Source organism: Dioscorea cayenensis, chromosome 2 (genome assembly GCF_009730915.1).
Source record: "Dioscorea cayenensis subsp. rotundata cultivar TDr96_F1 chromosome 2, TDr96_F1_v2_PseudoChromosome.rev07_lg8_w22 25.fasta, whole genome shotgun sequence".
Classification (NCBI taxonomy): domain Eukaryota; kingdom Viridiplantae; phylum Streptophyta; class Magnoliopsida; order Dioscoreales; family Dioscoreaceae; genus Dioscorea; species Dioscorea cayenensis.
Genome location: NC_052472.1, coordinates 19,394,854 through 19,422,846, shown reverse-complemented (window position 1 = coordinate 19,422,846; position 27,993 = coordinate 19,394,854). Strand labels below are relative to the sequence as shown.

At 38.4% G+C, this 27,993-nt stretch overlaps 1 protein-coding gene and 1 pseudogene across 1 annotated transcript; both read right to left on the bottom strand.

Annotated features, from left to right (window-relative positions):
- Positions 1–258: 258 nt before the first annotated feature.
- LOC120274138 (receptor-like protein EIX2) lies at positions 259–14,008 on the bottom strand. Its single transcript, XM_039280900.1, has 5 exons — positions 13,797–14,008; positions 12,672–13,200; positions 11,850–12,350; positions 3,523–3,790; positions 259–3,416 (listed from the first exon to the last, which is right to left on the bottom strand). Exons 1-5 carry the CDS (start codon positions 14,006–14,008, stop codon positions 817–819), a joined length of 4,110 nt encoding a protein of 1,369 aa, XP_039136834.1. The 3' UTR covers positions 259–816.
- Positions 14,009–18,331: 4,323 nt separating this feature from the next.
- LOC120274129 lies at positions 18,332–22,350 on the bottom strand (annotated as a pseudogene).
- Between the last annotated feature and the right edge of the window lie 5,643 nt (positions 22,351–27,993).

Genomic DNA, 27,993 nt, shown 5'->3' with positions numbered 1-27,993 from the left:
AAAAGAATTTATTAAACAGAAGATAGACACATACCTTTGTACTGTATTATATTGTTTTTTTTTTTTGGAAAGAGGAGCGGGGGACGAACCCACTAGAGACCCAGGGGACGGTGAGTCTCACGTGGCATTTGGAACCACCCGCATACAACCACTATTCACAGCTCCCGAAATGTGCTCACTCGAGTAATCGAACTCTCACTACTCGGTGAGGCTCTATCGATGACCATGTCATCAAATAGACTCGAAAAATCGTTGGCACTGTATTATATTGTTGGCATGCAGATCATATATATTGCAGGAAATTGCAAGCTCGCTCAAATTGCCATTCTCTTAGAAAAGATAATTTATGGAACCACATGGGGGCATATCTCCAGAATTTTTTATGATGAGGTATATTCAAGAGAAATTAAGGCGAACTTGCAGAAAACATAGAAACTAGTTGAAGAATTGAAGAACCAGGATCACTTCTGCTGAAGCTTTGTCTTTTGAGAAGCTTTGTCAAGTATATATATACTCACTGAAAACTTTCACTAACACAGGAAGATCAAGCACATTGATGTGTTCGACTTACATATAATATGCTCTATTAACACTAACATTAACATAAGAGAATAAATAAATACACTGGACAACATTTCATAACAAATTAAAATTACATTCTCAAAAGAGTTCTCATGACATTTTATGTATATAATTAATACAAGTAGGCAGTAAAATGTTGAACTCTAGATAACCTCGTACCACCAATTACTTGCTCTTGTAATACCTATATGGATTGTAATCTTTTATTTTGGCCTCCAAGAAAAAAAGGTAACACTATTCACTAGCAAGGCCACATTTTCTCTTCAATTTATTTAGATTTACAGCACCAATAACATAGATCTTATCATAAATATGATCAATAAATCGAAAATAAGCATACCTCCACCTCTTTTTCAGAATCAATGCACCAGAAATTGCCCAAAACCCAAATATGAATCCCAGTGACATGCTCAAATAAAACCATATAGTTTCCAAGTTGTCATCGTCTTCATTATTTGGCAATGAGGGTGGTTGTGGTCGTGTTGTAATCTCACACTTTGTATCTAATGGAAAACCACATAGACCTTGGTTGCCAGAATAAATAGATGGATCTGGAAGTGCTTGAAGTTGACCACCGTATGGAATTTTGCCAAAGAAATTGTTGTAAGATAAATTCAGATGATTCAATGAAGTTAAGTTGGTCATGGTTGGAGGAATAACACCTGAAAGATTATTCACTGATAAATCAAGAACTTCCAACCACCTGAGCTGGCCGATTTTTTCTGACAGTTGTCCTGATAATTGATTTCTGGATAAATTCAAACTCTGCAGTGAAGAAAGTTGCCCTAGTTCTTCAGGTATCTCTCCTGATAACATGTTATTCGAGAGGTCAATGAAAATAAGCATTGAAGACAGACTTTCCAACTGAACGTCTCTTCCTTTCAAATTTATCGCAATATTGTTCTCATAATCACCAAAGCCTAACACGCCTCCGGTTTCAGTTTTCATGGCACTGAAGTTGCCAAAATCATGTGGTATGGCACCTGATAGATGGTTACTTGAAACATCAATAACATGAAGATGTCTGAGGTTTCCCAATTGTGAAGGAATAGATCCAGTAAGCATATTATTTCGGAGCTCAAGAATCTCCAGATCTTTTGAGTTTTCTGAAAACCATGTTGGTATTCTTCCCCTAATGTTATTATATCCAAGATCTAAAACCGACAATGATGTGCAATTTTTAAAAGAAGCTGGGAGCTCACCAGAAAATGCATTATTTCTCAACTGCAAAATATACAAATTAGTGGAGCTGATGGAGGCGGGAATGATCCCGGATAAATTGTTATGAGACAAATCCATTACATCCAACCGTGAATATAAAGAAAGATTCCAACAATCAGGAACTACTCCTTCAATCATATTATATGAGAGATCAAGTATTTCCAAATAATTTAGCTTGCATAATGTTTTGGGAATACTTCCCGTTATTTTGTTTGAAGAAATATACAACCGAAACAAACTTGGCACTATGATGCTTGTATTAGATAAAGTGGACGTTGAGAATAAGCCATGCGCCTGATCCAAATCTACTAAATTTGATGAAAATTGTGGCAACTGTCCTTCCAAATAATTATGACTTAAATCCAAAATTTCAATATTGATTAATTTTGATGAACCTGCTGGTAGCTTGCCTCTAATCTCATTGTGAGATAGATCTACACTTCCAATATTAGAAGAGAAGTTCCAAAACCAAACTGGTAATGCATCCGCAATGCTTGTATTTGACATTGAAAGATAGGAAATGTTCTTCAACTTTTGAAGCCATGATGGAAATTTTGGTCCTATTTTACAGTCACTCATGCTCAAATATTTTAACTCAAGTGGAGGAACCCACTCAGGTCTCACTATCAATTCAAATGAATTTGAATGAATGTCTAGAAATTCCAGCTTTGTGAGATTATCAAAGTGTGCTTCTGTCAAAATGTCAGCTAGATTGTTATCCGGAAGTTCTAATTTGACCAACTTTGGAAATAATTGCCCCAAATACTTTGGAATACTTCCATTCAATTGATTACTAACAAAGCTTAACTCTTGCAAAAATGGTAGTTGGAATTGAAAAAATGACCCATACAATGAATTGAAAGAAAGATCAAGAGTTTTAAGAGATTTGAGGTTCGCTAGCCAAATTGGCAACTGCCCAATGAGATTTGCACCACTCCAATACAACTCCTCCAAACTATTTTTAATGCAGCCGGAAAAAATTTCTCCGAATCCATTTGGATCACTTGGAATAAAATTATTCTCTGAGAGAGTAAGTATGCTCAAGTTACAAAGTTCCCCTAGAGTAGGTGGTAGTCTAATACTTGAGACTTCATTAGATTGGAGGTTGAGGACCCTGAGAGAAGTAAGTTTCCCAATAGCATGAGGGATAAGATCTTGAAATTTATTACTACTAAAATCAAGATACTCAAGGACACTCAACTGGAACAACCAAAGAGGGACAGTAGAGTTAATGTAATTTTGGGAAAGATCAAGGAATCGAAGATTTGTGAAGTTAATGTGTGCACCAAGTGAAAGAGGGATATGAAGCTCACAACCATGCAAGTGTATCTCAGATATCAAAGGAAGTGTATTCAGTACTTTGAGAACATTTGTTGCCTTGTAATGATTCACACCATCCAAATTCAAGAATTGAAGAGAAGAAAGATTTGTGAGCCAATGGCTTCCAATCACATGAAGAAAATTTGATGAAAGATCTAGATAGCGCAACCTAGACAAATTGCCAAGTTGGTGTGGCACATACCCACTGAAGCCAGCATAAGAAAGGTTGCAGTGAACCCAAAAAAGCTGGAATTCTACTATCTTCAAAGGAGTTCCCGCTGAGGTCCATGTATCTCAAGTGATTCATGACAAGCAGAGAAGGCCGGATCTCACCTCCCACTATGAAGTTGTGTAGATCAATCTTCACAATATGTCCGGTGTGGTTGTCACAACGCACACCGGCCCAAGAGCAACAGTCCAGGCCAATCCAAGACGAGAGAAGTCCATTAGGATCTTTAAGGCTCTGTTTGAAATCAACAAGTGCCTTCCTTTCTAATTCTCTGCATATGGAACCATCACTATTGCAAAGACACACAATTTCCGAGCAGAGAAAGCAAAGCATCAGAGCTAATTGAGAATGTTGTCTCTTCATCACTCCCATTATGTGCATGTGTGTTTCTTGAAAGACGTTCAATTTTGCTGGTTCCCCCCCTATCGCATACTCTCCCTGTATAAATATGCACAACCCTTTAGGCAAGTTTTCTCATCGAAAATTCTATGCGTGTGGGGGTCCAGTATAATAAATTTTCTGAAATTTAATTTCATCCTAAATTAATAAAATTAGGAGAAGACAAGAACAAAAGAAAGACTATTCAATTTTGATGACAAATTTGTCCAACTTATACAATAGAACAGAGGAGACAAGATTACTTAGGGCTACAAGCACCAAGCCGCCTTCAGAATAAATAAAAGGTCTCATGGATGGCATTTCAGAGTATGTTTTTGTGATTAAAAACTTGGTCAATCTTGACTAGCAAATTTGTCTGTTTCTTATTGATGATCATGTTTTGTTCCCTTAATTCAAGTATTTACTTCAATAAAAATTATTCTTCCAAGGATGTTGAATCAGAAAACACTTATATTATTCATAAATGGTGGATTGGCATAAGCCAAGAATGTCTCTGTTGCTAAAGTTATGGTATACAGATATATAAGAATTTTTTCTTGATAATTATTGTGATGCTTCTTGTTAGTTGAATAATCTTTTGGTTCAAAGTCCAAATCATCCCTGTTCCATTCTCTACAAGAATCTACAACCATTTGCTATTTGTCTTTGGGGATGCTCAGATTGTAGGATTATTGATTTTCATTTCATCTCAGTTCAGATTATTGTTTATAGATTGAAATATACATTTCAACATTTGCTGTGTTTATAGTTTTATTCTCATTTTCCAATATGATTGAAAAAAAATGATTGGCAAACTTTAATTGTACAAAAATGAAGAGAAGTATTTTTCCAATGGATAATAATAATAATAATAATAATAATAATAATTTTTGACTTAGTTGCCAAATATTGAACAACTTGACCACCAATTCTTTGAATAAAAGTGGATAAACCACGAATTTATTAGAGAAAAAGAAAGCAAAGTACAAAAAGAAAAACGTAAAACATGAAACATAAGAACGAAGGAAAATACTGAATTTCTCACCATAGATGAGGAAAACAGTAAACATAAATAACTAGGAAAGCAAGAAAAAAGATAGGGAGGAACTGAAGCCGGCGAAGTCAGCCATCTGGAGACATATGCCTGCTCAGGGAGGGGAGAAGCGAATTACTCCTAAGTCAAGTTTGGCGCCAAATCGCCAGTGGAGTCTGTAGATCTGGAGCTCAGGAAGTTTCAAGAGCGCTTGATCTTCTGAGTAACCTCTACAGCTTCCTGCTGGTGGGGTACCGAGTCTGTAGAAATCCAAAAAAGAGCCATATTAGCAGTCTTAAATAAAATTGAAGCTCGGGATGTGCATGTTTGGTTAAAGATACGGTTGTTGCGTTCCAACCAGACATTCCAGAGGATGGCTCTAGAACAGATATCCCAAAGGTTTCTTGAAGTAGGGATTAAAGAAGGTATCCATTTGGTCTAGATATTTGCAACTGAGGTCGGAAGTGAGTCAGAAGCAGATAAACACTAAAAATAAGACCAAATGCGAAGTGAAAAGGTGCAGTGTAAGAATAGGTGATCCACTGATTCTGTGTTATTGTGACAAAGAATACATGTGTCAGTGGCGTTAGGATTACAGCCTTTTTTGAACAAATTTTCAAAGGTAAGAATTTTGTTATCCCAGGCAAGCCAACATAATAGAGTGATTTTGCTTGGGGATTTGGTTTTCCAGAATTTGGAACAGAGTTGGCTTCGAAGACCTCCATCTATTAAGAAATTATAAAAGGATGTAACAGAGAAGGTTCCATTTTTTTCTAAAGGCCAAGAGTAGAAGTCTTCAAAATCATTGGTACAAGCAGGTAAAGAATTGAGAATTGTACCCAAATCGTTGATTGAAGCAGAACTAAATGGGTTATCCTGGGAGTTAAGAGTAAGTATAAGTTGTTTTAAAGTGATCCAGGGATGAGAGCAGTCCAAAAAGAGAGAAGTCCAACTATTTAAGGGGGATTGGCCCTCCAGCCATCTGTCATGCAAGAATAAAGTATTTTCTCCATTTCCAATAACTTTGATTAAGCAGGAATGGAATGAGTGTAGAATGGTATTAATTCCCGCCCAAAAGAAAGATTTATTTCTTGGTGGTTGTAAGAATAGAAAACCAGGGAAATCACTGTTGATATAGTTGCCTTTGATGATCTTGGACCAGCAGGAGTCCGGTGTGGTAATGAATTTCCACCACCATTTTCCAAGTAAACCTTTGTTAAACTCCTGCAGGTCAAGGATTCCCCAGCCTCCCATGCTTCGTGGGCGACAAATTTTCCTTGGAATATCTATCTTGTAGAATATTAGTCAAGGTCTTTGTAGTAATGTCTATACTCTCACTATCAAAGGTTACCTTCAAGTAATGTCGATGCTCTCACTATCAAACTCAATTAATTTTCCTTGGAATATTTGGAATGTTTCTACAAATCATAAACAAAATAATTAACTTAAATTTATCTTGGTGAAGATTAGTCAAGGTCTATGAAGTAATGTCTATGCTCTCACTATCAAAGGTTAAATTTGGTACGCAACTCATTTTCATTGGTTAACATTATTGTTCTTTCTTCCTAATAGCTTTCAAAATCATAAATTTGGTACGCAACTCATTTTCATTGATTCAATCCCAATTAATTTTTCTTGGAATATTTGAATATTTCTATGAATCATAAACCAAATAATTTAACCTAATTTTTTTCATAGCGTTAAATAGACAGATTTTATGTTGGAAAAAATTTTGCTATCATAACAGCATTAAAAGAAAAAAAAATTGAAGAGGTGATTTATAAATACATTGAATTTAATCTTTAAACTTAGCGTGTGGGCAAGGATATAATGCTCAATATCATCGAAGTGATAAATAACAATCGTTAATATTACGATAACAGACTTGGTATTTTATTTTCCTCCCAAGTCCAAAATCAAAATTTAAGGATATTATTATTATTATTATTATTATTATTATTATTATTATTATTATTATTATTATTATTATTATTATTATTAAAGCTTAATGATTTTCCTAAAAGAAACTAGAATTTTTAAATATATTTTCTTTGAGAATAAATCCATAAATGTATATAAACAAGGTATCTAATAGCCTATTGAATTCCAGTAGGCAGTAGCTATAAATCTAGCTGTTGAAAATGCACCATAAAAAAATAGAAAAAATAATATACAAATAGAAAAATCTTTTTGAAAACGAAATTAAAATTAATAAGATTTATTTATAAGAATTCAAATTTAAATTTAATATTTCACTTGATTTTTATTTTTAAAGACAAATAATATAAATTATATAATATTTTTAATATAATAATATTACCTATATAAATATTGAAAAAATGTAATATATTTATATATTCCTAGTTATCGAGATAAATTTAACGAAAAGCCAACTTGTCTTGAGTTACAATGAAAAGGTGGATGAACCACTTCTATTAACAAGAAAGAAGAACATACAAACTTCTACGGAACCGAGGAGACAAAAACAGAACAACAACCATTAGGAGTGGTACAACAAGAAAAGAAAGCCAAACAACAAAACAAGTAATTCTTAAAGATAAAAGCATTCGGTCAACATTCAGAATAATAACCTGAGTAGCAACGGCATTAACATAAAACATGCGATCATTTCTAGCCAACCACACATTCCAGAAAATTGCTTTTAAAACTATGTCTCCCATAATTCTTAAAGAAGGTCGCACAAGTGATCTCCATGAGTCCCAAAGAGAGCTCATGGAGAAAGGCTGATCTAGCAACCCAAGAATGTTAATGAAGTACTCCCAAATAATTTTCACGAAGGGACAAAGAAGAAATAGATGATTAACTGACTCAATCTTAGTGTGGTACATCACACAAGTAGCTGTTGGGAGCTTGTTACACCTTCTTTTTTCGAGATTTTCAAGTGTAAGAATTTTATTCTTCCACACAAGTCAATTAAAAAGATTGATTTTCCGTGAGCAACTATTACGCCAAAAGAACTTTGCTATTGGGCAGCGCAACCCTCCATCATTTAAAAAATTATAAAAAGATTTCACTGAAAAGATGTCGTTCCCCGTCCCCATCCATTGCTTCTTGTCCCCCGACTCTCCGCCAATTGCCCGCAAATGATCCTTGAATTGCCAAGTATCCTGATTCTCAATGAACGGGGCCTCCCCAAGTAGATAACTGAGCTCACGAATCATGCCATTCTAATATTGACTAGCACTAACATCCTCCGGCCATAGGTTCATAGGCGCTAATCCATTAAGCCAACGATCTTTCCAAAATAGGGTTTCATCTCCCGAGTTTATGGCATGTAAACAACACATTCTAAAAGCCGGAAGACCACTAGAAACCCTTTTTTCCAAAAGAAGGAGATATTCCCCGAGAGCCTAGGATACAAGTTCCAGCGAGTCAAACCATAATTGAACTAGATAGCCTTTGCTCCACACCAATTGGGATCTGTACAAAACTTCCACCGCCATTTTCTCAGGAGCGCTTGATTAAAGTTATGCAAATCTAGAATTCCCCACCCCCTGGTCACATGCTCGGCAAAGGTTCTTCCAACTAACCAACCGACATCTCGGGTGGTCAATGTCCGGACCTGCCCAAAGAAAATTTCTCCTTATTTGATCTATATCCTTGATTACCCAACTTGGTAGTTTGAAGATGGACATTTAGTAAGTAGGGATTGCATTGAGAATAAAGTTCATAAGGGTTAAGCGACCACCTAAATATAGATGTTACAATTTCCAGGATGAAAGTTGCCTTCTCACTTTTAGGATTAAACTCTCCCAATCTTGTCGCTGAGGCCTTCTTCCAGAAATCGGGACCCCCAGATAGGTCACTGGAAGTAAGCCCACTCCATAATTCAAAGTATTAGTAGCTTTAGTCACCGGGAGATCATCCAAAGTACTGGAATACAAGCACATTTTTTCAAAATTAGTTTGGAGACCAGAGATGCCTTCAAACAAAAGTAGAATCAGCTTCACAATCCTGAGATCTTCAAGCCCACCAGTGGTCAGCACTAATAAGTCATCAACGTAGTGCAGGTTACATTTTGAACCAAACTCACCAAGGGGGACACCGACCAAGATCCTAGATCTCAGCACATGGGAGAACATCATGCTTATAACATCTTTACTAAGACAAACAACATAGGAGACAACGGATCTCCTTGTCTCAGTCCCCGTTGATATCGAATGTATCCATTAGGAGCTCCATTCACAAGAATATTAGCCTTAGAAGATAGCAGGATGTTCAAGATCCATCCTATCCATCTTTCTCCGAATCCCCTAGCTCTTAGTAGCTCAAGAAGGAACTCCTAGTCTATCATATCAAAGGCTTTCACAAAGTTCACTTTCAGAATATGCCCTGGTAGCCTACGCTTATGCGTGCTCAGAATCAGCTCTTTAGCTGTAACAATATTGTCCAAGATGCAATGACCCTTCAAGAACGCAGACTGATCGTGATCAACTAGATTATTCAGGACCTTGCTAAGATGAGACGCCAGCAATTTGGAAAGGATTTTCAGTGAAGAATTAATTAAACTGATGGGACGGTAGTCCCCAGGTAGTTCCAGTGTGTCAACTTTAGGAATTAGCGTAATATTAGCCTAGTTGATCCTTTCAAGGTTGGCTTTTCCAAAATAGAAGTCTTCACAAAGCTTGAAAAGGTCCATCTTAATAGTCTCCCAGAATTGCTTAAAAAACTGCAAGGGAAACCATCATGCCCGGGGGCTTTGTCCCCACCCAACTCAAACACCGCACCCCTTATTTCTTCTAACGTGAAAGGCTGATCAAGATGTGATAGGTTCACCTATCACTTGTGCTCCAGAAAGCTTCTGAAAGTTCACCTTAAATCTTGACACCCGTTTTCCCCCAAACTATTCTTTAAACTTCATGGTGAAGATTTTTCCAATATCACAGGAATTAGTAAAGGTATCACTCTCGTATCGAATGCTAGGAATAAAATTTCTGTTTTTACACCCGTTCACCACAGCCTAAAATTGTTTTGTGTTATTATCACCTTCCCTCAACCATTGGAGTCTAGACCTTTGTCTCCAATAAATCTCTTCTTGTTTCTAAATCACCTCTAGTTTCTGCAAAAGATCCTGCTCTTGATGAAATTCTAACATCATTAAGCACCGCGACTCCTTCGTGATATCCAGAACTTCCATCTCCTGTAGTAGTGCCAACTTCTTGAGCTTGATAGAGCCAAAATTAAAATTTTCCCAATGTCTTAATTGATTCCTTAAGTTTGCCAATTTCTTAGCTAAGATGAAAGTGCCACAACCTATAGGGGCAAGATCAACCCACCACTAAGAAACAAGATCCTGGAAACCCTCAGAAGTGGTCCAAGTCAATTCAAAACAAAAAGGTCTCAGAGAAGAACAAAAGTTCCCAACTTCAAGATGGATTGGCATATGATCAGATCCCAATCTAGGAAGATATTTTTGAATTAACTTAGGAAAGTGGTTGGCCCAAGTACCATTGACCAGGAAGCGGGCTAGCTTAATCCAATTAAGATTCTCTTGCCTATTAATCCAAGTGAACTTCCTACCCATCGAAAGAGGCTCCAACAGACCAAGGTCAAACAAGAAGGCGTTAGCATTTCTAATGTCCTCTAAATTTTGAGTACCCGAAAGCTTGTCATCCAATGCAAAAATTTCATTGAAATCACTGCACACTATCTAAGGGCCATCTAACAATCTTCTAGTTTCCCTAAGTTCATCCCAAAAATCATGCTTTTGAGTCTGCGCGTTTGGGTCGTACACCGAAGTACAATGCCATTTAAAGTTGTCCCTTTTGGAACAAAATTCAATCGTTAAGCTAAAAGAGCCCACACTTGCTAGTTTATCAGTAAAGGCTAAACTATTCCATCCCATAATAATACCGCCCGCCGTTCCCTTAGCCGGGAGAAAGAAGAACTGATCAAGCCAGCTCCCATCGATCTTATGCCATGTGGCAAGAAAGATCTCTTCAAGCTTTGATTCTTCTAAGCAACACATGTCGGCAAAGTACAAATTTAAAAAATCCTTAACTAAGAACCTCTTAGCCGGTCTGCCTAGACCTTTAACATTCCAAGAGATGATATCCATAAAAAACAATTAGCTCCCACGGACCTCCGAAGAGGTTTCCGTGGTCCCCTTGTCAAAAGTAAATCGAGATTGTTCTAACATACGAATTTGATGAATGCAATCAGTTGCAGAATCAATAAAATCAATATCGCATGCATCACAGTAGCTAGAAATTTGCACATTAGACCAATCAGCAAAAAGAAGTGGTTTAGAAGAAGTACCATCCAGGTTGTCTCCTCATGATGCTTTCTTTTTTATTGACTTAGGCGGCTCAGCATCCTCATTGAACCTTGAGGGAGGTTTTATCTGTCTCTCACTTCTTCTAGTTCCCTTTTGCTGCCCCGCAGTTAACAAACCTTCACTAGTATGTATGTACAACATTAGTTCTCTAAGATTTCTTTTGAACTCAGAGATTGATTCATTGGACTCTGAAATATGATCTGGAGAAGCAACCTCCACAGAATGTGATGACGGGCGTATAGATAACGTGGCATGTGCATACATGGAGAAGTACGAAAGCAAGGGCATTTTGGTAATTTGGAGGGCGACGGGATTTTATGGCTGTACCAGGTCTATTTGATAGGAAACGGGTCAAGGAACAAAAGTCATGAGTTTGTGGGACACAAACTCGTGAGTTATACCAAAATTTGGCCAAATTCCATCGTTTAGGTCTCGAAAACCGTAATTTTGTTGTTTTTAGTAATAATTGATTTTGTTATATCTTAGGATAGAAATCTATGATTTGTGAGCCATTTGTGGCAATAGTCTTTATTTTGTTAAATCTTTTATTTCTTGCTAATATTTGAGAATTTACTATTTTTGGTAAATTTTCAAATTATCTCTTTTCTTAGTGCTATTTTCGCCTATTTAATGTAAGCCTACGAGTAAGAGAAGGGATTAGTTTTGTGATCAATATTTCATTGAGTAATAAAGATTTCACTCTTCCCAATTCCTGGCTATCTTTGATCAACAGGTGTTGGAAGCTTGTTACCGGGTATTCGTGCGTGAATCAACGGTCGCGAGTATACCGCTGCATCAGAATGCAAATCAGTACCTTCCACCTCTTTTGAGGAAGTAACATCCCCACTAGGTATGATGATAGTATCCAGGACTAAGGACCAAATTCCCGCCAAAAATTGCCATTTAAACCCCAAAGGAGGTGGCATTGCAGGCATGGCCGCACCATCTACATAATTCACCTCCAAACAATCTGCATTAATCACATGCAACCCCCCTGGTTGATCATCTCCACCTAAAGTAGGATTCTCCTTTTCCCCAGATGATCCTGAGTTTGGCAACAAATCTAGCCCACAGGAAGGTACAGGGTCCAAATTAAGCTCTTGCCCACAGTCCATGGAACCCTGATTGGCCTCAACATCTCCCACCACCTGGCCTAGGTCCAGGCCCACTTCACAAATTAGGAGAGGATCCCTTGAGATCATGTCATTATTAAAAGCCTCATAACCTTGACCCATCTTTAAATTCAGCCCAGCTTCCAAATCAAATAATCCTTCATTTGCCACCCAAGCCTGTTTTCTCACGTGGTTGCAACGAAGTGGACGAACCCATGGCCATCACGTTACTCAACTTCACAACCTCAGATGCCCTAAGCAATCTAGCATCCTCGGACCTGACATCCTTGGCCTATCCTGACCCTCCAGCTATCCGTATAGAAGCCCATTGCGTACCCAGATTATGCACTCTCCACTGCTTGACACGTCGGTGTCTTGAGCCCATCGGCCTAGCAATGTCAGCTCTCATAGCTCGTTCACGCAAGGGAGACCGAGCCCGTGCCCGTTCATGACCATTGATCTGACTCCGGTAACAGAGTGACCATTGGTCTAACACACCGAAGCTCGGTCATGATAAGGGGCCCCCACATCACCGCCGTGGAAGCAATGCTCAACCACTGGCATCACAACTTCATTAACCTTGCCAGCACTAATGATCGCCGAAGGTTGATCTTGCTTGGCGGTCCGCACCGGACTCACCAACATCCTATCGCTTAAGCGGGAGCAATGCTCCACCGCTTTCTTACTTTGAGGTTCCATCGAGGATTTCAGATCATGTACCTTACCTTTCATCTCCGGTGATATCTCATGAGTGAATCTATGCGTTGCCGGAGATAAAGTCTCGGCCTTGTTCCTCACCTCCGGCAATACATACCTTCCTAAATCTCGATGGAATTTCATAAATTCACCACGGTCCTCTGCGATAAGAACATGATACTTACTCATTCCCAGGCTAAGGTCAACTTCCAGCAGTAGCGAAATTCTGGCTCGCAGGCGCACCAAAGCCGTGATGAAACGCTTGTGCGGTACCGTCGCCTGTGAAAGTGCTACTAACTCTCTTGCCGCTCTCACCACATCAGCAATAATGCTCCAACACCAAATATGAAGCCGAAGATTCCAAAGGAGCATCCATTGGTCCTCGCCGGACCCCCATCCATCTGCCCCTATCTCTGCCGACCATGGGGCCAATTTCAGGGTACACAGGCCATCCTTAGTACCCACTTTGAACGCTCCCAGATTGGAAACCTCCTTAACTTCCTCTCGACTCTTTAACTTGTTGATGATTGAGGGATCAACCTCCAGAATGCTGGCTTCATTGACGAATCCCTCCACCAGTGAAAGAACAGCCGACCTCTTGTGAGTGTGGTAGTGAGATAGAGACTCGACGTTGTCTCCTTGTCATTTCAGCTGCTTGATCGATAGTCATAGACTTTATTTGCACCTTTTGTTCCCCTATCAAGTTTATCTTCTTGGATCTGACATGGAGTCACTTACGATGAGGATTGCGACAAAGCTCCACAGTGTACCTAGCCGCCAGATGCCCAATGCCCGAACATCGAAGACATATGACTTGGTGTCTGCACTCCGCCGTCGAGTGCGATGTTCTGAAGCAATGTCCACACGTCGGGCTCTTTCGGTGAATGGGGACGTTTAGCACCTATTTGTTTAGGCCCACCTCGCTACTGTGCCGAAGGGATGATCCTCAAGTTCTTAACAGAAGCATGCAACGCCGGGCGATGTTCTCCCGAGGAGGACGAAGACACCGCCTGAGCGTAAGACAATGGTGGTCCTTTGGAGTTACCGCCAGTTGAAACCTCCCTAGCTATATGTGGGACGCTTTTGCCGCCAGCACATCCACCGCTGCCGTTGGACCGCCACCACCATCGTCCTGCCATTGGTCACGAAGAAGACCCACTGCCAACACCTACCTCATGCTTGAGCTACACTTGAAACATAAACTTGAGCATTGCTCAAAAGTTCAAAATTTCAAAACAAGCTAGAGTTGACCAAGAATTCATATAAAAAATCATGTTAAGAATAAATTTTTTGTTTGTGCTTACATTAATGAGAAAAAGAAAACAAATAACAAAAAAAAAAATCGATGCATTATGGGGTCTATTATATACTTAATTTTTTATAGAAATAATATTATTAAAAATTAATAAAATTATGAGAAGATTAGAGGAGTAGAAAGACTAAGTTATTTAAAAGGCGTTTAGATACCAGAAAAAGAAACTTAAGTCACTGCTTTAATTTCTCTAGACTTTCTTATGCTACTCATTTTCTAACTTGTTTAGCAAGCATTATTACTATCATAAATGAAGAAGACTAGTATTTTTCCATGGACTGAACAATTTGAGCAAATTACATATACACATATATATATATATATATATAACAATATCTTGATAATACTAATTAAGCTCTTTGAATATCAATGTTCCCACTATCAAAGGTTAAATCACTCTCATTGAATAATATAATGCTTCTTTCTTTTAATAGTTTTCAAAACCATAAATTTGGTCTACAAATCAATTTCATTGATATATTTTTTTTATTTTTATAAAAACAAGAGAAGAGTGGCCATGAAAGCAAAGTCCACTAAAAATAGACACAATCCAACAAAAAAAATAGACAGAAAATGATAACACTTGGAAATAGTCAAAGATAGAATATCCCTTCAAAACTGTCACATGTTAGTGTTGAATTCGAGCCAAATCAGGGCCAGGTTGGTCTTTGATTCTCTAGGATCAATTCACTCTTGCAATTGGGTCATTGTGATTGCAGATCGCATGGGATTTCAGGAATTCTAGTATTCTTTTCACAATGCAGATTGAAGTCTCTAGCTTTAACCTCTTCGTTTAAGGTACTTTCAAAGTCCAATTATTTTTTTTTGGAAATATTTGAACATTTAATCAAACTAAATATTGTATTGTCTTAAATAGATTTATTTCATGTTGGAAAAAATTAAAAAATTAAGACATAATTAAATTATAATTAAAGAAGTGACTATAAATCTATAGAATTTATTAGTGTCCAAACTTAGCGTTTGTGCAGGGCGACAGTGCAAATTTTTTTAAAAAAAAATAGATAAATCATCTAAATCAATAAAATAAAAAATGAGCGCAAAGATAAACAAAACAGAATGAGAAACAACATGTATCCAACGGTAAGATATATTCTAACATCAATTTATTTAGTTGTTGGAAATGTAGCGAGAAAAACCATGGATAAAATAGAAAAAGTGAAAAATTTTTGTAAAAACTTGTTCTATGAGGTCTATTGTTTCTTGAATGTCACTAGTATCTATTCTTTATTTGTTCCTTTTTGTATTGTTGGCCTCTTTTCACCTCTATTAGTTAATATGGCCTTATCTTATAGTGTCACCTCGCTCTATTTTCAACTTGTTAGTTTTGCAACGCTTTTATTGTTAGTAAACATAATTGTAAGTTATTCACCTTTATGGGAAGAATAAATAAAAAATAAAAAAATAACTATTCTATTTTAAAAAAACTATTTTTGAAAAGGTGACTAAAAATGATAAGTAATTTCTTTAATTTTTAAATGATATCATAGATGAATCGAAAATTCCTGGCTGTCAGCAAGCCACTGCTACATCTATTTCATTTTGGATTAATGATCTTTTGACAATAAGAAGAAATGATTAGTCCAAATACCGCACAACAATGTTTTATTTTCAAACAACACTATCATCATGCAAATGTATATGCTATAGAAAAATTATGTCAATCAATTTAGATATGATATGAGATTCTTATATATATATATATATATATATTATAAAGGTGGCAAGCGCCACTCTAAAAAAAAGGTTGTCAAAGAACAGATAATTATGGTGGTGCACCCATTACAACAGTTACTCGACCATATAGGGATTTTATCAACAATAAATGGATAGTTACAATATTCTATAGTATTACATAATACTATAAAAATATTGCCGACCTAAAAATTCGATCTTGGGCTTGCCAATTCATTATTCAAATAACAATCCACTCCATTAGACAGTGGTTGTTGAGGTACTAATTTTCATGTGATAAGCAGTAAAAGATATAAAAATAAATCATGAATTTTAATAATTAAAATAGAATATTAGAAAATGCAATATGCAAGTCATAAGTTGCGCGACGCCTCTCCATGAGATTTACTTCAGACAACCTGAGTAACGAACTTTTTTCCTTTTTGGGTAAAGAACCTAAATGGTCCCTTACTTTTTGTGTTTTTCTATTTTGGTTACCTAGCTTTAGAAAATTACTATTTGGTCCCCTGTTTTTAATTTTTGTTACGATTTGATCACTCGAATATACACTGTTAACGGTGATCACATGTGGTCAGATGCTAGCTCTGAGAAAAAATATGCCACATGTGATCACCGTTAACAGAGTATGTTCGGGTGACCAAATTGTAACAAAAACTAAAGGTAAGCAACCAAATTTAATTTTTTAAAGCTCGATGATCGAAATAAAAACACACGAAAAGACAGGAACCATTTAAGTTGTTTACCCTTTTTTTTTATAAAGTGGATAAACCACAAAACAATTCACCCACAGTGGATACAATAACAGCAACAATAAAAAAATAAATAAATAAACAATGAATGTAAAATACCCTATTTAGTCCCTCCAATATAGTCAATCTACCCTTTTAGTCCCTTTAATATGATTTGTCCCCAAGGAGTCCTTTTATTTTTAACATATGGAAAATATAAGTCACTCTTTCTAATATAATTTGTCCATAGAAGGTCCCTGGGAGGGACTTACATTAGAATGACCAAATGAACAAATTGATTATATTAGAGGGACTAAATAGGGTATTCTACCAACAATGAAATATGAAGGCCCTTATCTAGGCGTAGAGAGGGTATCCTCTTGGGGGAAAGAAATGACGACACAAGCATACTAGATGGCAACATCATTGGGACCATCGTGAGGATTGCGCTCATCAAGTATAGAAGGCCCTGAAACTAGATACCACTCATAATCACTATGGACTAATTCTCCATATTTTGTTTTTTAGCTGTAGGTATTGCGGACACCCAAAAGAAGAACATGTGAAAAATTTTCAAAGATAAGGAAGATAATGAAATCGAAGCACAATTGAAAAATGCATTTATTTTTTGCAAACCCAATTTGCCAAATAATTGCCCGAGCAAGGAGCACAACAATTTATGCTGACTGCCCAACTCCCTATACTAATCGTCCCAGAGATCAGCCATCAAGACCAGGTCCTAAAAATCCCTTGAACAAAGTGATTCCAAGTAAATGTCACAACCGCGATGTAGAAGAAGAACAAGTGGTTCACTACTTGAATAACACTGTGTAAAGGGTTCAGGAGGCCATAGGCAATTTATTATATCCCCTAGTAGCCAAATTGTCTAGGTCAAGAACTTTGTTGTCCCACGTTGGCTGATGACGAACCTTCACTCAGCTCAAATTATTTCAAATTATTTCATTTATTTATTTATTAATTTACTTTTGTGTATCATATAAAAACCATTTTTATTTTTATCAATTAATCAAAGGTTCTAATCAAAATAAAACCTAAAAATTTGTAAAAGGCCAAACAACCCATACGGTATCCCTCATAATACCTTTCTATCCTCCTTTCTATCATGATCTCACTTTTTTGCCCTACCTCGAAATCTTTTTGCATGTTTTTCATAAATACAATTTATCCATTTTGCAAAAAAAATCTTTAAAAATAACTAACAAAATTAAAATTAATTTAAAATCAAATTATTAACTGTAAAAAATATAAAACTATATAAATAAACATATTAAATAAATAAATATGTTTTGTGGAACATAAGAAAAATATGATTTTCATTAACAATTACCCATTTCTACAGGCCACTCTAGCAATTTTATCTAAATTCAAACAGCGACACCGTATTTCCAACAAAGAGAACGGCATAATCCATTTTTACAAAGCACACAACATTTACGGTCATTATTTTTGAAAAATTTTTTTTGAATAATAGACGACAAGCGTCATTTTTATATGAATATAAACAGTACCAAACAGTACTGGAACCCAGATGTATAGTGTATGTACAGTATGAGAATAGTATAAAAATCCAATGTGAACAGTATATGAACAGTACTGTCGGGGGAGGGATTTGAATCCATGACCTCTCCTTTATACTTTGGTGTCATACCATTTATTATTTTTGAAAATTTACAGGGAATGCCCCCAAATGGCCACACTCAAATAGTAAAAAACTCCAACAGACAAAAGAAACACAAGGACCTGAAAGGCTGAAACATTAATAAAGAACATTATTACCACCCAATCATACAAAAATTATTTGCAGCCATTATTCTTGTTCAAATGGCTGCACACATTTTTACTCCACCATGATACCTGTGATCTGCATATTATTCAGCTTCTTTGGCCTCTTGTAATTCTTCAATAACAGTGAACAGAGGACTACACTAACTGAGGATGCCATTGCCTGCACCAGCAATCCAAGGTGGCAGTCGGAACCCAGTGAAAGGAAAGAGAACTCTGGCAGCAATCGGTATTCCAAGGATGTTAGTAAACCAAGAGCCCAGATATAATTTAGCCTTATTCTAGAGAAGGTCTCCTCGAGAGATCTATGGCAATTATGACATCTTCTAAGTTGCTCTTCATGAGAACAATGTCAGCTGCTTCAATAAGCTATGTCTGTTCCAGCACCTATTGCCATCCCTACGTCTGCAGAAACAAGTGTCTGCAGAATCATTTATTCCGTCCCCAACCATTGCCACAGTAAAAACCACACATCTGTAAAACGAAAATGGATACAGAATGATGATAGATTGAATGAATGGTAGTGAATAGACTTGAATGTGCATAAATTAGTGTATAACGGTATACTTTTTCAAAAATCAGTAAAAATATAGGGTTCTCTCAACTATATTTTGGTTCTCCATTTTGTTCATTTTTGTTTCCTTCTGTCCAAAAATTGCTTGATTTAGATGTGAACACGAGATGCACAAGTCGATAAGTTTTCTACATGTGCAGTCATTTCTAATGTCAAAGCAAGTAAATTATGTTGGACAGTATCACTCAAAAGGTGATGGAACAAAGTTGCTCAGTTAACTAAATAAGCTCTTGTGCATTTTGATGGAAAGGCAATAGTGCGATGTAAAATGGGCAACAATAAACTCTGTGCCTCAGGCTGAGCAGTGTTCAGCTTCTTTAATTCATTTTACAGTACCCCAATTATCCTATCACCACTCCCTTCTCTTCACCTTCAAACAGGATTGAATATTGACACAGATTATTCTCTCAACAGATGGACCTTCTTTGGGATGCTCTTTAAGGGTGTGAGCCATTGACAGACACGTTCATTGTGGATGGTTGACCGGACTCTGGAATGATTCGAGATTGTGTTCTCAATAAGTACATAAACAAAGATTCTGATGGACAGATGGGAGGTTGCTGTGCTCTCAATGTGACCCCTGGCGTAGAACACCTTGTGAGCACCCACACCAGTGGCCCACCATTACAGCTGTGGGTCGCAAGGCCAAGAACACATGGACAGCTATGACCACAACTGTATGCCAAACTGGAGAGAAAGTTGGAAGGTATCCATGGAAGATGGAACCCAAAGATCAGGGTAGCTGTGGAGTTTCCAGCTAAATACCATGAAAGCCAAGTAATGAACACCAAAGGATATGACCTGTGAGGTGCAAAAAAAAAAACAAAGTTACCAGGCTGTTGCTCTGCATCTTCAATAACATTGACTTTCTTAAGAGAAGTTTTCAAGCCACTAGTATAGCCCAAAGATTGGTCATGAAACACAATTAAGTATAATGCATATAAACTCTAAATTTACCTCATTATGTTTGATATGGGAAAAATTTTTGTCATACTAATGGCCGAACTTTTCATTATCATGCATATGGGATTATGAACACATGAGCGCTTTTCTATCATGAATGTTTGATTTAAATCGATGACAACAAAAAACAGGAGAGAGAGCAGAATTACTAACCATGGGCACAAAAATACATGGAAATGCGATCCGCAAACTTCTGAATAGGAGCTTTTGGCCATTTGTGCTTTGATTCTATAAGCCGGACAATTTGAGCTAAACACTTTCAAGATCAGTAATTAATGTCGTCTGGTTGTGCAAGACACCATTTTCATTCACAGTTCCACCTATCACAGTATGACCCTTCCTTTTTGCAACAGGGCGAGCTTCACCTGTTATCATGCTCTCATTGACATGGCTCTGGCCCATATAACAACACCATCCAGATGCCACCACCGCCAGGCACAATTTTAATCACATCATTCTTCTGTATCCAACCGACTATCTCTCCGTCTCGTAAGTACATTTCCTTCACTGTCATAAGTTAACAAAGTTGCAGTTTCAGGGGCCAAGTCCATGAGCTTGGCAATGGCCTCAAATGTTTTTCCTTTGGCTAAGACCTCCAGATACTTCCCAAGTAAAATAAATGAAGTGAGCATTGAACTAGTCTCTCAAAAAATCTGTTGACTTAAAACTTGGTGAAAGTTGCTGCTCTAAGCACCGAGTAGACTGAATAAGTATGCTGCATTAGTTCTAGAGCAATGAGGACATCCATGTTTGCAGATCCATGTCGCAAAAGCTTTATATGCTCCCTATATAAAATCTTCTTCCAATGATGAATTGAACTGGCGTGGCTAATATCATCTCAAAAGCTCCCCAATGCTCAGCATATTAACTATTTTCTTATCAAGTCCATGCTTAATCCCGGGAACATACATAAACACCATTGAAGTCAGAAACACTGGGATTGTAAAGACTATGTACTCAAAGGAAAGACTGATAGTACTGCTTAATCTCACGATGCTTGTGGGGCTCCTTCCCACACCATCAGGATATAATGATGCCTTGAAACGTCCAGAACCAGTTGATTCAACAACAACTTCAATGAGAGATCCGAGGACAGTTCGGTCTGGTTTGTAGGATAGAGATCTTTTAAAGCAGAAAATCTGTACTTATATTTTCTATTCCAGGAAGTGCTTGAAGTGAATTTTCAATGATTCTCATAGATGGGTTCAGTACGTACTCCATCTAGCCTGAATCTATGCTTGATCCTCCCGGTGCTCATAAGGATAGCTTCAAAAACCGAAGTATCTTCAACAACCTCCATGAGTTTATCAGCACCTTCTTTCTAATTTTAGAGATCATACTGGTTTTTCTGTTGCTCTTCTGAAACTTCTGCTACTTTCTATATAAACTTTGCCGAACAGGAGCTACACGACCACAGCTTGAAATGTTTCTAATCGATAATCTTCAGTGCCGGATCGCGCTATGAATGGGATGGACTGGTGATAAACATTGGATATGGATGGTGGTGGATGGACATGGACAAGAGAGGACCTGATTGGAAAATAAGCATAAAAGTGCAACTTTTGATTTGAAGTTCCTCAGTTAACTAAATCATACAGGGTCATAGAGGGTCCCTACTTTCATCCATAGGATGCTAAGTATTCAAACCAACCAAATTTTGATTATTTATGAACTACTGGTTTTCTAAATGACATCAAACCTAATTAAGTAATTATTCTTCTTCAAGATCAGGTTGTACCTCGAGAGGTATAGCATCAATTCTTTATAATTTTGGTTCATAACCATTAATTGCTTCAAATCAAGCATGAGAAAAAGTTAAAGAACATTACAATCTCAAGAGAAGCAAAAGGTAAAAACACCAACCAACCGAGAATAGAAATTCTCTGATCAAAGATGGTAAAATTGGTCTACGCTACAGAACTTCCCTGCCAATGATATCATGGTTTAAAGAAGTGAATCTTAAGAAAAAAGAAATAATTAACTCCGCCATTAAAAATTCAATCTTCAAGTTGAAGAACTGAAATGATATAAGAACAATTTCAAACCATCAAACTAAACAATCAGAAGAAAAATTTTTCAAGACTCACCGAGACGAGAGGCCGGGTAAAAGACAACCTGAGCTCGATTCCCCAACACGTCGACAGCCGCATCATGAATCCCAGGCAATCGCTTGATAGCCTTCTCCACCGACCCAGCGCACGCGAGCAAGTCATCCCAATCACCGAGAAGGCGTACGTGGCCCTCATCTCCTCTGTCTCATCAGGACCAACACAGCTAGAGGAAGCCACGGACGAGGCCCTTCGGGTACTTCGGCATCGATGGATGGCGAGGCCTCAGCGAGAAGCTAGGGCTTCGAAGGCACTCGAAGAGAGAGGCTTTGCTCGCCATGGCGCTCTCGTTGTGATTTCAAAGGTCTCTGTTTTGATTGTTTTAAAATAGAGAATGCGAGCGCGAGAAGGAAAGGATTTATGACTGTAACTTTAAGATTCGCAGCATAGATCTGGACCGTTGAATCTTCTTGGATTGGGTTTCTTATATAGATTGGGCCGTACGAATGGACGTGGGCCCAAGCTTTGAGAATGCCTATTGAAGTTCTTAAGGCGGCCTGGTATCCAATTCAACACGTTGGAATATTTATTTAATTTTTGGGTTGTTTAGAAAAACCCCGGAATCACGTATATAAATATATATATATATATGACTTAGGTCAATTGCTATAGAAACAGTAGTTTTAACAGTAGCCAAGCTGTGTATTAACAACCAAAAATGGTTGTTAGGCTGTGTATTTGGTTTTTATAGATTTTTCTTTAAATGTTAGTAAAGATCGGATTGGACGATTGGGATTAATTGAGTTACTGGTACGATCACAACTTAATGTTTTAAATGATACTATATATATTTTATTATTCATATGCATAGTACAATTTGGATAAGGATTTTTATTGCATTATATATAATATTTTTGAAGATTGATTGAAATTCAATCGTTACAGATAAATAGTCGAACATTCATAGATGACACGTCTTTTATATATATATTGTGACGATCGATGCTTGCATGGACGTAGATAAAAATCATGAGATGTCCGATTATCAATTTGTTGAATCGTGATCCGATGGAGCGACGTTGATAAGCAATCGATAAGCGTAGTAATTCTTGTTCATCGATGATTAGTCGTTAGATCGAAATCCAGCTGAGTTTTATAATGGACATCCATAGAAGAATGATCCTCATATATATATATATATATATATATACACAAGGGTATGCTAATGTGCCATTTATAACTTTGGTATATTCGTTATCTAGTATCTACGAATATTCACATATAGCTGTTGATTCCCAATGGAATGGCTTTTATTCTCATAAATAGTAAACAGTATATTATGAAGAACAGTGTCTAATAAACAATGATTTTTATAAACAGTGAAAATTGTAAAGTACAGTAATATATGTGGGATGGAATGTGGATCGTTGGATCATTCATCATAACAATACTTAGTGAATCCGAGCCGTCCAAGCTCATCAGCTCCCCTCTAACCAAAAAATTTTAAAAAATATCAAACACTCTCTCACCTCACCTACCCACCTGAACATGATTTTGATTATTGAACATATTAATGTAATGCTCTCTCTACAGTATTTTCTCTCTATCTCTCTAATTTTTTTTGTAATCTATCGACGTTTTATCAAGGTCCGCAAATTACGTTTGCTATATATTTATATATAATAATCTCAAATCCAATTTGTTATTTTTATCATAAATAACATATGAAAATAATATTCATAAATGTATTTATTTTTTTTCATATTTTGATTTGTAAATATTTATAAAATAAATGTATATTTTAAAAATATATCTATAAAATATATTTGACCATCAATTTACAGGTAGAACGATCTAGTTACTGAATCCTGATAACTCTATTAGTATAAGGTTGAGTAAAACTATTATTGAGAAATATTTTTATAATATAATATAATCATTTATAATGTAAAAGGCATGTGTAGGAAAAAGGGCCCATACCCCCTCTGAGAGTTTCCAAATAAAAGCACATGTGGGGCATCACCTCTGGGTATACGTGACATCTCCCGAGATCAATATTCGCGGTAGATCAAAAGCACCAATGTCGCCCCGTGATGGGTTCTCCAGCTGTCATTGAGTGTCCTCCCGAGATTTGGGTCAGCACTTTGTCCAACGAGTGTCCCGAGCGGTGAAGAGATCCCATCGATCCCTATCCACCTCACATAAAGAAATTGCATGAGGGAAGGGATTGATTGTCGAGCGCGACCTCGAGGCGGGGAGGGCGGCTCGAGCGACTCGACCTCGGAGTTTGAGAAATCGCGGGAATTGCTTCCCGGGATTGCAAGAACACTAGCTCGGTCGGGGGCAAAGAACCTCCGAGTGGGCTCAGGAAGAGCGAGAGACAAAGAAGCCGTCTTCAAGATTTACGAAGGCGGGGTTTATCGAACATAAAATCTTCTAAGAAGAAGGCGTGCAAGAAGGGGTGCAAGAAGGTACTACACATAAACCTCTTCTTATTTACAGTGGACTAATGATCGAAACTTATGGGATTATTGCAATGCTTGCGGTATTGATTTTTCGACTACTGCTAGTGTTAGCTTGAATGAGTCAGCGCTTACTAGAGTTGGCCCTTACGAACCATGTGGCGGTCGGTGGAGACCTCTTCACGAGGTCGCGTTCAACTATCGGTGTTTATGAATATTATCACTTGGAATGTTAGGGGGCACGGGGAGGCCGGCAAAAAGATTCTGGTTAAAGATTTTCTCTGTCTCCACCATGCGGATGTGTCTTGCTTGCGAGTCCAAACTAAGCGTCGGTTTACATAAGCTATGTGGAGAGAGATTGGGGGTTCTAGGTTGGATCAATTTGAGGTCGCCCCGGCTGATGGGACGTCGGGAGGGATGATTGTCAGGTGGAATAGCTCTATTATCGTTGGGAAACTTGAACAAGTGGGGGCTTTTAGCATCACGTTGGAGTTTCACGACAAGAGAGACAACTTTTGCTGGAGATGCACTTCGGTTTACGGTCCTATTGCGAGAGACTTGAAACTTGGGTTCTTGGAGGAGTTAAGGGGTTGTAGTGGTGATCCCTAATTCCCTGGGTACTACGTGGGGACTTCAATGCCATTTTCTCCATTGAAGATAAACCGTGCGGGACCCCCAAACATGAGGGATCTTCATTCGGCTAATCGTTTTCTGCAGGAAGTCCATCTTTGTGAACCGATGGCAGTTGGGAGGAGATACTCTTGGACCAACGGGCAGGTGGACCTATTTGGGTGGCCCGGACCCGATTTTTTTGTGAGCGTCGCTGGGTGATCGCTTCCTATGTACGGTCCAAAATTGTTTACCTAGGCTAGGATCGGATCATGTTCCCATCCGGCTCGAAGTGGGGGGACACTGCTCTATCCCTAGAAACTTTAGGTTCGAGCTAGTGTGGTTTACGGCGGAGGGTTTTATGCACCTTGTGCGACAATGGTGGATGGAGATGACTCACGAAAGGTGTGGTGCTTTTTGTGGTTGCTAAGCGCATGTTGGACTCGGGGGGCGGCTAAGGAGATGGGCCAAAGTTTGTTTTGGGTCTATCAAGTTAAAGAAGCTTAACCTTCTACATGAGGTGGAGAAGTTAGATGTCATAAGGAGGCTAGGATTTTTGTCGCGGATGAGCTTGCTCGGGGAGCTCCACCTTTTGAATTCGTTAGAAGATATTACATGAACAAGAGGAAATTCTTTGGCGGCAAAGGTCGAGGGCTTCGATTGGGCTGCGAGGAAGGTGGCGAGAACACTAAATTCTTCCACTCTATAGGCGAATGGGAGAAATCGCGGAACCTTATCCCGGGTGTCTTTCATGAGGGTAGGCTCATTTCGGACCCAAAAGCGGTGGGAAGGATGTTTGTTAATCGGTTTCAACAACAATTTTGGAAACAGCGGACATGGAGACTCAAGAGTGGACTTGTCTAAGCTCTTAGCAAACAAGAGACATGTGGATCAGCTGGTGGATAGGCCTTTTTACAATGATTGAGGTTAAGGATGCGGTCTTCAGTCTAGGGGGATAAAGCCCCACAGGACCGGGATGGATTCGATCCACTTCTTCAACAAATTACAGAGGCGGTCAGGGGCGACATTTTCAAGCTACGTGAGGTTTCTATTTTGGAAGAGCTAATTTAGAAAGGATCGATTAGGCGAACATTGTACTCTCCTCAAGGTGGTGTCACACTGAATCCGAGGAGACTATAGACCCACTCAGGTCTTATTAATTCATCTCTTAAAATTGTTTCCAAAAATTACGGCTACTAGGCTCGATGGGTGATGGAGCGATTTGGTGGACAATTCCCAATCTGCATTTACGAAGGGAGATGCATGCGGACAACGTGGCGATGGTGAGGCGATTTTTAGCATGAATAAAAGAAGACTTCCGGGGTACATCTTGAAAGTGGATTTCGCGAAGGCTTTCGACATGGTGGACTAGGAATTCCTTTTGGACCTACTCAAAGCTCGGGGCTTTGGTAGCAGGTGGATGGGATGGATTGAAGGTATGTCCGGCCTCCAGGTGAACTAATTTTTATTCCATGGTAGGTATGTCAGGCCTCAGGGTGAACTTCTCTAAGACGTGCCTTTACTCGGTGAGGAAAGGGGTGCACCCTGAGGAGGCAGCTGCGGGGACTTTGAACTGTAATGTTGGGTTGTTACCGGTTACTTACTTGGGCATCCCAATCTCGGGAGGAGGCCCCAGTGAGCGAGGGATTGGGAAGGCCTTATTGCTAAAGTGCGTAAGCGATTAACTTCTTGGAAGAGTAGGTATCTTTCCATTGGCGGGCGTATTACCCTGTTAAACTCGGTGTTGTCGGCAATTCCAACATATTGGATGTCTATCTTCCGTCTGCCTGCGTGGGTGATTAAAGCCATTGACCGGATAAGAAGGGATTTTTTATGGTCGGGGCGGGACATTGATAAACACAGGGTGTAGGGTTAGTTAAGCTGGAAAGCTGCTGTCTTAGGGCCAAGGAGCAAGGTGGGTGGGGATCCTCGATCTTCATCACTTCGACTGGCTCTGCTTTGGGGAAGTGGTGGTGGAAGTTAGCAAATAGCGAGTGAGTGGGAGGAGGCGGGGTGATTCGATTAATTACGGTAGTAGTTGCGAGGATACATTCACTAAAAAGGAGGGGAAGGATGTCGTTCTTACGGCATGGGGTCTGAGCGTGTATCACGATCTTACGGTCTTTGTGTCCTAAGTGAAGTTAATTCAGTGCGAACACTTTTCTTACGGAAAGATAGATGGCTCAACGGTGAGCACCCAATGTATGTGTGGCATGATCGATGCGGAGAGTGTGGACAACATGGCGCTTCTTTCAAGGTTTGGCACACTTGCGAGGGGCATCCTTTCTACGAGGATGCAGATTTAGTTCAAATTAGAGATAGGTGGCGGAATAGTGGGAATGATGTGAAGGACATAAAAAGATGGGCGCTTAATGGAACCGGGGCTTTCTCGTAAAGTCACTCTATAACTTCCTTATTGATGGGGGTGTGAGGTGTGAAATTGCAAAATTCTTTTGGAAAAGTAAATGCCCAAAGAAGATTAACATTTTTAACTGGTTGGTCTGGAAAAATAAGATTTTGACAATGGATAACTTGGAATTAAGACGATGTAACAAACTCCCAACTGCAACTTGTGTCATGTGCCATGCGGATCTGAGAATACATGGATCACTGTTCCTTAAGTGCTTACATTGCGAGGGAAGTGTGGGGCTACTTTCATGGACTTTGGGCGTTAGAGACCTCAGACTTCAATGATTGGGGTGTGGCGGGGAGTGGAGGGATATGTGAGCCCAGCAGTAGGGGTAGCGAGTGGACCTTGTAGTCAAGGCGTTAGTGCGGAATATTTGGATTACGCATGATGATAGAATTTTTCAATGATAAAAATTTTGCACCTACTTGCATTACATTATGTATTAATCGTATGCTCTAGTCGTGGTTCGATGCTCTTGCGAGATGGTGCTAAGGCGAAACTT

Coding starts and splice junctions, on each gene's coding strand:
- LOC120274138 (XM_039280900.1), bottom strand. CDS start 14,008: ATGGCAGGACGATGGTGGTGGCGGTCCAACGGCAGCGGTGGATGTGCT. Junction 13,201..13,796: donor AGGATCATCCCTTCGGCACA/GTAGCGAGGTGG, acceptor TTGGTGTTGGAG/CATTATTGCTGATGTGGTGA. Junction 12,351..12,671: donor CTTATCATGACCGAGCTTCG/GTGTGTTAGACC, acceptor GTGAGAAAACAG/GCTTGGGTGGCAAATGAAGG.